Genomic DNA, 9,291 nt, shown 5'->3' on the forward strand with positions numbered 1-9,291 from the left:
CCCCCCCCCCCCCACTCAAGGACAGTTTTTTGATCTCCAGGATGCATTTCTATTGTAAATTCCTCAAGTCGTGGGACATTTGTAGCATTTAGGGGAAGCTTTCTTAGCTTTGGGCAGCTGCTTGCAAATATGTGTTTCAAAAATGGAAAAGGGAGAGGACTCCGGTAGATACTCTTTAGCTTCGGCAAATCATCCGATATTAACCGTTCTAGTTTTTGAAATGGGGTAAGTGTAATACCTGTGAGACTGGTTGCTCTCTCTTTGTTCATAATTTCTTCCACTTCTCCTGGACCTTCAATGTGCAGTGCGACAAGATTTGGTGCAAACAACAGCCAAGTAAGATCCTTCATGCCATGGCTCTTATATATAAAAACATGGGAGAGGTTTGTTAAGCATGGTCTTCTCAGTATGTTTAAGCAAGAAGAGTCTGATACATGACTTCTTTCCACCCAGAGCTCACGAAGATTGCTCATACTCACTAGCAATGATATGTCGAATGGCTTTTGTTGAAAATCCATAATCGTCAGACCATTGGTGCTGTTGGCCAACCTTTGATCATTTGATATTTGCTCCAAACCCGAGTTCGTAGATACCGTTATGGTTAGAACTTGTAGATGCTCCAAGAGCTGCAGCTCCTTCTGTCCTTCACTAAGCTTACATCCCCATGAACTTTAGAATGTCGTAGTTTCAAAATTTTTAGATTCAACAACTCTAATATCCCACTGACACTGCAAAGTCGCTCTGTAAAAGTCAAATCAAGATGATTTAGGATAACGGGGTTTAGGATATCGTGCTGTAGAATTTGAAGGCGATAATTCCACCATCATCAGGTAACTCAATACTAAGCTGGCAAATCCTAGCTTGCAACACTATCTGACTACAATTATGGCGTGGTGCTCAAGATTTACCGCAAAGGTAATAATATATCCATTAAAGATTTATAACAAACATTACCTTCTTAAAACCTTCATACACCCTAAAATTAGTAAAATATAACAAAAATAAAATAAAGCCATATTCATCATTCAACCGAAATTACAATTCTTTTAATCAGCAGATAAAAAAAGTAGAACACACAAATGAAGAATTACAGAGGTAACGTAATTGAGTAGCTTTTACAAATCCAAATGTCAAAATGAGAATAAATTATTCCCCAAAATATTCGATTTTCGTTTTTTTCAGAGAAATATGAAACACTCTAACGAAACAAGCGGGTTCTCTAACAATTCCTCAGTGGTATAACCGTAATTCTGATGCTGCTCTTGATCCAACCCGTTTTTATTCGGATCTTCTCTAACTCGACCCGGAGACTGATTGTTCTTCCTAGTCCTCGCCCCACCCACCCGACTATTCTGATTCGGATCCATCACCGATCTATTCGTCGCCGGCGATCTCGACCTTCTTCCGGATCTCTCACCCGGGTCTCTCACACCCGACCCGTATCTCGCTCCATTACACGTACCGTTGTTTCTCTTACGTGGAGATTGATCTGTTCTCCGGGTCGGGTAATTATTATTACCCGTGACCCGGGTCCGAGTCTTCGCCGGAGATCTCTGAGACTTCCTCTGTTTCATCATCACGTCCTCCTCATCGTAACCATTCGTCACGACCGTCGAAGACACACTCTCACTCAGACTCAAGCTACAAATCTCCGAAACCTCCGAGCCTTCTTCATGATCAATCGAACCGGGTCGGATCATAACCGGGTCTGAACCAGATTTCAAGAACCCGGGTTTTGTCTTCTCATCATCTTCTCGTATCTTCGTCTTCACCGGCTCTCTGATCGTCGAAGCGTGGAAACTAGAGGAAGGAGTTAACAAAGTTGTCTCAGACAAGACTTCTTTGACTACTGTCTCTTCTTCGACAATGGTCGTGTTCTTGTCGGGAACATTCTCGTTTTCCTCATCAGTGGTGCCGGAGCTGACGCAGCAATTGCCCATTAGTGATAAAGAGAAGAGACGACGTGGTTTGATCGGAGATTAGAGAGAGTAGTAGTAACTCTTTGGTTGTGTTGTTGTGTTGTGTGGTGACAGCAGAGGATGATTGTGATGAAGTGAGAGTATTTATTGTTATCTTAAAAAAAAATAATAATAATAATAATAATTTTGGGACAGTTGATAATAATGGGTAAAAAGATAATAATACAACTACCCTCGCAAAGTGGCTTTAATTTATAATGATTTCAAATAGTAATTGTGTTTGTTAATAAACTTAAACCCTCCATGCAAATTTCAATTTTCTTGACATAATGACGTTAGTAAAGTTATAATAACTTTTTAGACAAGAAAATTAAAAAAAAAAAAACAAAACAAAACTTTACACAAGATGATGTGTTATGTACTTACGACAAGTAAATAAGTGGTGTAATTAACCTTTTCCAAAGACCAATTACTAATTTTTTAGCTGAGATTCATTTACAGTTACATCCTTTTAAATATGAATTGGATCCAAAATCTATATAAATTATTGTAGATGTCGTTTTAAAAACGGTCTAAATTTATTTTCTAGTCACATAACTCACATGCATAAAAAAAAATGGCTATAGTCTATAGATCTAAATAAGCCCTCTCAAAAAGTTCATTTCCTTTACAAAAATCATTGCACTTGAAATTTTGTTTTGTCAACATCCTTGAGCTACTAGACAATAAATTTATTAGTTATTGATGAATGATGATGATACGTATGGTCTCTAAAATACATTGATCACAAAAATAAAGCTCTCTAAAAAAGAGATGATAGTTTAGTTCTCCAACAAAATATTCTTCTGTCCTACAAAAATTGATGTTTTGGGATATTTTTTTGTTTTACATAGATTGATTTTCTACAATTTTGAATTAATTAAAGTTAATATTTTGTAAACTTCAAGAAATAATCATTGAAAATATTTAAATTTTTAAATTGTTATTAGTTTAAAATTAAATAATATCTCTTTAGTCACAAAAAAATCTATATTTAAACTCAATAATTATTGTTTTTTTTAAATATGTAAAAACTCCTAAACATCAATTTTTTGAGAGAGAGAGAGTATATAATTCATACAAAACAGCTCACAACTCAATTTGGAGTTTTTGAAAGACTTGATTATAAAAAGAGAATGTTTTGTTTTTTCTTAAGCAATTATACTAAAAAAAAAGGTTATGTCAGATATTTGAAATCGTATCACACAGCACAAGATGAATCTTTTGACCAAAATAAAACATGAGACGAATCTAACAACTATATCTAATAAAAGATGAGATACTGCATACTGACTATAAATATAAAAGATGAGTACTGTGTCTTACAAATATTTTAACTTTACGAAATCTATAAAAGATTTTAGTTCTTAAAGCAGAGAACATCATTCGTATATTTTACAGAGCGTGGTGTAAATTCTTCAGTAAACTTTACTCATGTTACAAGTGATAACCATATTGTACTAATACCTAATAAACAATTTATTGCATTTTGGGTCGGGCTTAAAGATTAGGCAGTCCGACAGTAGCCTTTTCATGACCACTAACAGTTCCTGACAACGGAACACATTCAATATGTGGATCTCAACCTTGATAAGCTTCCAACAATGTCATGCCTATCTTCTTGGGGTCTTCAAGTTTCTACAAGTTGCAGCCTTGCCCTGTACAGAATACCAAATTACCAATGGGTTTTAGAAACAAACTAATGCTTAAATACAAGAAAACATGCATCTTTTTCTACTTTGTTATCTTTGAATTTTGACAAAGATGATATAAAGTGAACGTCTCTTCTTACGAAATTGAAATTCAAAAATTTCAGTACCGGTAAGATAAGATACTCTTTTTTATACAAGTGACTTAGCTGTAGCAGCCATAGCTACAATGATGATATCAAACTCTTTATAAAGCTTCCCTACTGGTGCACTTGCCTCAAAACGAATCTCATTGCTCGTCGAAAAGCTCTGATTACACCAGATCTTTAATGCATCAGATTGCTCGTCGAAAAGCTCCCTTGGATACAAACGAAACTACTCTCACGGTTTCCCTTCTTTACTTAAATCGTCTGCAGCTTGAACTACAATCTCTAGCTCTGATCCACTTACGATCAAGATCACATCCGGCTTGAGTTGTCAGAAATGGTGTAGTCAGCCGAGATTCTCATCGCAGCTCTCATGGTAGTCAGTGAAAGTAACATTCAAAGAACAGCGTGTGGCTTTGAGTATCACATCTGACGAATCATTATTTGTCACATAAGTAAGTCATAACATATTACATAACATGATATCTTGCTATGACTTCATATGATCAATATCTTGCTTATGGCCATGATGATATCCAGGCACGGAAGGAACTCCAGCAGCCCACACAACATTCTCTTAGATGCACTGAATAAATAGTAATACCCAAGAGGGAGAGACACGTCGTCAGAACTTATTGGAGGACAAAAACACAGTTTGTAAAAAGAAGCATGGAGTAATAGGAAGGCTGTAATGGTTGGTACCTTGTTTATAAGACCCATGTCTCTGATTGCAGAGATGTTGGAGGTCCAATCAACATTTGGGGTTATGATTAGAAAAGATGATTGAGTGAGTGATTAATAAGAGAGAATCAAACGAGGCAGGTGCAAAACATACAACAGTACTACTCAACTAAATGGCCACATATCACAATTTAGAAAGCAACATATGATGAATCACTCACTCCCATCTGATGAATCATCATTGGTCACACATATCACTAGTATCACTCACTCCCATGAAGAAATAAAAAAAGGCACTCAGAGCATAAGATAGGATAGAACAAGAAACAAGTGGGAGATTGAAATAACATTCACCAGAGATTTGCAAACAGCAACCCTGTTTGTCCCTAGTAATGCTACTACTATCAAGGCAAGAGATCAGATAGCAAGCACAAATACATCACGTCCATAGTGGTTTGATTGATTGAATCAATAATAAGTTCACAACACAACAAAACATGTTGACACAAGACAAAATCATACGTCTAGTGGTCAAGACTATAATAAAAAAAGACACTCAAAATATGAAGTTTAGAACGCTTACTCATGCGTTGGTGACTCTCTTCGTGTGATTACATCATCTTCACTCGTTTGCTTTCCTTTTTTAGACACCTTCTTCAGATAATTCTCATCCTACCTTCTTCTTGAATTGATGTTGTTCTGAACCGTGCCATTTATGGATGTGTTCATAACCGAGACATAAAAGGGCATGAGATAAAGTTGTGGCTCTGTCAGCAGTTGGTTGAACATGATGCTAATCATTTACCTTCAAGTATGTGGCCTTTTGTCGTGTGATGACTCCAATGGCTAGAAAACGTAACCAATTATAATAAATTACCGAAGCAGGGTGTCATTACACACAAGCAGAAACAGACGTGTAGTTTAGGTTCTACTTATCTTTTGACATCCTCCGATCCTCAGGTACCTGGAATGGCTCATATGGCCATCCAAGGTTAATTGTTTCTGGTCGCCTCAACCAATTCTACACTGCATGAGCTTTCCTTGTTGGGAAAGACCCATAACCAAAACTAACCCGGCACATAAAGCTTACTCATGCGCTTGTGATTGTGTTGTGGTGTGGGATTACAACATCTTTACTCGTTTTCTACATTTCCCACTGCAAACTCCTTACGACTGACAATTTTTAAAAGGAAATTAATGTTTGTAGCTACACCTGCTACCTGCCAACAAAGAGACCACATAATTACAGATATATTTTTGTATCTAAGAAGCGATATGCAAGATAAAGAGTCTTTTATGAGAAATAGAACCATTTGGCGTTTACAAATTTATAGTTGCGGTTAAGTATAACTTACCACTTGGTGCAAAGAACACCAAAATATATTTACGGGTTCTTAGGGAATGTACCTGAAAGTTATTAGACAAGCAACCCTTCAGTTTCACTAGAGCATAATTAAGATGCATTCGACTTCACTAAAGCGAATAAACATTATAGAAAGTCTATAATATGCACCTAAATTATAACTTTTAATTTTTTGAAAAACCTTTTAACATGTTACATGTACTTTATGAATAAACCTTCTACACCCATAACTTACAATTAGTCTAAGACCTTTTTTAGTATAATAGGATGACTAGTTAGTGGCATTAGTATTCTTCAAAAAACATGAGAAGTCGTGCTCCTCTATTCCAAATGTTGCTTGGGAAGAGTTTCGGTTCCGATGGGAGACATGCATATATATGTATGGACTATGGACCGCAGCCTAAAACATTTCAAGTTTTGGAAAATATAGGATGACTTTTTCTAGAGGGTCCAACCCATCACGATATTCCCAATTTCCTAATATTAAGACTAAAGAAGAATATATACATTAACCCATGCAAATCTTGATACGTGGCAAAACATAAATTTGAACAAAAATAGATCACTGAGCTCGATAAATCATATAATTTGGATTCTAAAACCAAAGGCATCTTTTGTTATTGGAGGTGTGTAGCTATGGACAGTTACGTCCGTTTTGTTTGCTAACGTAAAAAGAGAGCGACGCGGAGGAACGAAGCAAGCAAGTAATGCAGAATAATGAATAAAGAAGGATCGAACCTTGTAAAAGTTTATATGCGAACATATTAGTATCAACCCATATGTACATTGTACTATTATCACTCAGATTGAAAACATAAAAAAAAAATCCTGTTCTATATTCTTCTTCTCTTGGATCATACTTCATACATATGTGGATACTATCTTTTTTAAATTTCCGGTAACAATTAGGAATCACATTTTTTGTTAGATAGTCCAAAACTTGAATATCAACCTTTTATGAAGTATTTAACAAATATCAAAACTTGTTACTTATGTTAGGTGGTCCATGTGTCACATCTCTCTTGTATACACATGTGTATTTGTTACTTATGACACAAAACTTGAATATCAAACTTGAGAAGATTCCAAGAGAATCACTTATGTATTTACCCTAGTAATACGAAGGTTAAGTGTCAACAAATAAAAACCATTCAAATAGATGAAATGAATCATTTTGTTACCCATAGGTTATATGTAAGTTACTTATGACACAAATTTGCAGTACACACATACAAGAGAGATGTGACACATGGACTACCAGAACAAAAACCAAACTAAAAACGAACCAAACAAGTTTGAACCAAAACTGGATTGTAATAACGTTAAGTGAACCCCGAAATTGAATATAGGGACAAAATTTATACCGTTGTGTAAAAAATACAACGGCAGCTTTTGGGTTTGCAAAGGCTAAGTTGCGTCAGGCAAGGCAAGGCAGAGTCAGAGAGAGAGAGTACAATGTCGCATGTGAAACCTTTGTGTCCTGTCTCTTTCACTACCCACTAATTCTAGTATTCAGTACAAAAAGACACAATAACACTGTAAGATTTAAGGAAATCAGTGAAACTTATCTGATTTGCTGCTTGTTGGTTCTCTAGCTATTCAACTCAAAGATTCAATGAGGGTTATGATGATGCAGTTGAATCAGTCAGTGATGGCTTCTCCACACAACACACACTGTAATAAATAAGAAGGTAAAGTGAGAGAGTTTATAAATTTCTTACATGGTAAAAACAAGTAAAAGAAGACTTGGCGCTACTTGTCACACACCATACAAACAGGACACTCTGGATCAGATCAGAAACTGATAAACCAATGATCATTCACCAACACTTTCTTGAATGTCCAGTCTCATATAACATACCTCTGTCGCCACATTGAGATTTCCTTTTCTCCCAGCCTTGACATTCTCAAGCCGCGCCTCATCTGATATATATCAAGTAGTCTTAGTTATTGATTATTTTCATTTCATTTCCTTTCCTGTTTCAGAGTTTTTACTAACTAACCTTGTAGTTGTTCTTTTGCACATCAAAACCGAGAGGCTTTGGCTTTGCAGCTTCTTTCTATCTTCTCGATGATCTCATTCGCGCCTCCTCTCAGTGTTATCCTTGTTTCCCTCTTAAACTCTTGTTTCTTGTTTTTAAGAAAACATTTCACTAACAGAAGATTACAAATACAAAGAGTGCCGGTTCTTTATATCGGAACACAAACCTGTTCTGGATCCAAGAGATTCTCTAGGTTAAGCCCCCTTGACACTGAGATGATCTCAAATGCAATGATTGCCGCTGGTTGCTCTTCTTTCTTCTCAGTAACATGATGTTCCTGTACATGATCATCACAAGCCGCCTTATATATGATGCTATTTCTTAATATAAAAATTAAAAAAAAATGGAACAAGAAATGAAATTATCCTCACCTCGGAGTCCTTGAAAACAGCATCAATATCCTCCATGTTTGAATCATCCTTATCCTCGAACACTGGAGGCTTGTAATCTTTCTTGAACCATTCATCTTCAAATACATCTTGTGGTGTTAGAAACTAATACATATAGTCTGCATTGGATCAAGTATATATGCTCTGATGAACACAAAATAAGAAAGCGAGCTCAGAGGGTTTGTTTACATAAGACAAGACAAGACAACACAACATGTTGCCACAACACAAAAACAAGAGATGATAGAGATATTACCAAAGAAACACAACACAAACACATCTTATTGGTAATGATCAGGGCAGAGGACACTGCAATACTCTGCAATACTTATTATGGAGACACTTACAAGACATTATGTAGGCTGTATGAAAGGACACTGTTGTGTTCTTAATTCAAGTAAGAGTCGTCATCATTGGTCACATGACAGCATCACTCACACGATGATGAACACTCTGAATAAGAAATTGAACTCAGAAAATTTCAGGGTTTGTTTACCAGACACAACACAACACAACATGTTGACACAACACAAAGACCAAGGGATGTTAGAGATATTACCAAAGAAAAGAGCATATTTTTTTGGGTCCGTGCGTTTGTTAGCCGTGAAGTCAAGCAAAAGAAAAAGAGATAAAAAAAAAGGGAATTGCATGAACAATTCATACCAAATCGTTACAGTCTTTTAGAGATTCATCGATGTGAAAAAAAGATTTGTCAAGGAATCCAAATTGGATTCTCAATCTTCACTTTGGGTAAGAGAAGAGATACTTAACAAATGATTCATTCACAGCAAAACAAAAAAAAACACAGTCAGTTTTTGGGGTTTTGGGCTAACGTTTTAACAAAAACAAATAAAAGAGGAGGAGGAGGGGAGCTACTATTTCTGTTTTTTTAACCAATCAGAGAACGTTATTTCACCACCAGCCGCACCAAACGCGCGTTGCGCGAGTGAGAGCATTTTCCCTATGCTATTATTACCCACCAAATCATGCCTTTACGACAGCACGCACCAATTTCCAATTTTGGCACCGCGTGACTTTTACGTTTTTTTTTTTTTTTTTTTTT

At 36.1% G+C, this 9,291-nt stretch overlaps 1 protein-coding gene and 2 long non-coding RNA genes across 3 annotated transcripts; all 3 read right to left on the reverse strand.

Annotated features, from left to right (window-relative positions):
- Positions 996-2,042, reverse strand: LOC104752938. The gene has a single exon (XM_010475205.2). The coding sequence runs from the start codon at positions 1,938-1,940 to the stop codon at positions 1,179-1,181; it is 762 nt and encodes a 253-aa protein (XP_010473507.1). The 5' UTR covers positions 1,941-2,042; the 3' UTR covers positions 996-1,178.
- Positions 3,729-5,645, reverse strand: LOC104752939. Its single transcript, XR_002035861.1, has 3 exons — positions 5,240-5,645; positions 4,456-5,133; positions 3,729-4,339 (listed from the first exon to the last, which is right to left on the reverse strand). It is a non-coding gene; the product is annotated as an uncharacterized LOC104752939 (long non-coding RNA).
- Positions 7,624-9,026, reverse strand: LOC104752941. Its single transcript, XR_002035888.1, has 4 exons — positions 8,788-9,026; positions 8,211-8,681; positions 7,801-8,116; positions 7,624-7,720 (listed from the first exon to the last, which is right to left on the reverse strand). It is a non-coding gene; the product is annotated as an uncharacterized LOC104752941 (long non-coding RNA).

Source organism: Camelina sativa, chromosome 16, assembly GCF_000633955.1.
Source record: "Camelina sativa cultivar DH55 chromosome 16, Cs, whole genome shotgun sequence".
Lineage (NCBI taxonomy): Eukaryota > Viridiplantae > Streptophyta > Magnoliopsida > Brassicales > Brassicaceae > Camelina > Camelina sativa.

Coding starts and splice junctions, on each gene's coding strand:
- LOC104752938 (XM_010475205.2), bottom strand. CDS start 1,940: ATGGGCAATTGCTGCGTCAGCTCCGGCACCACTGATGAGGAAAACGAG.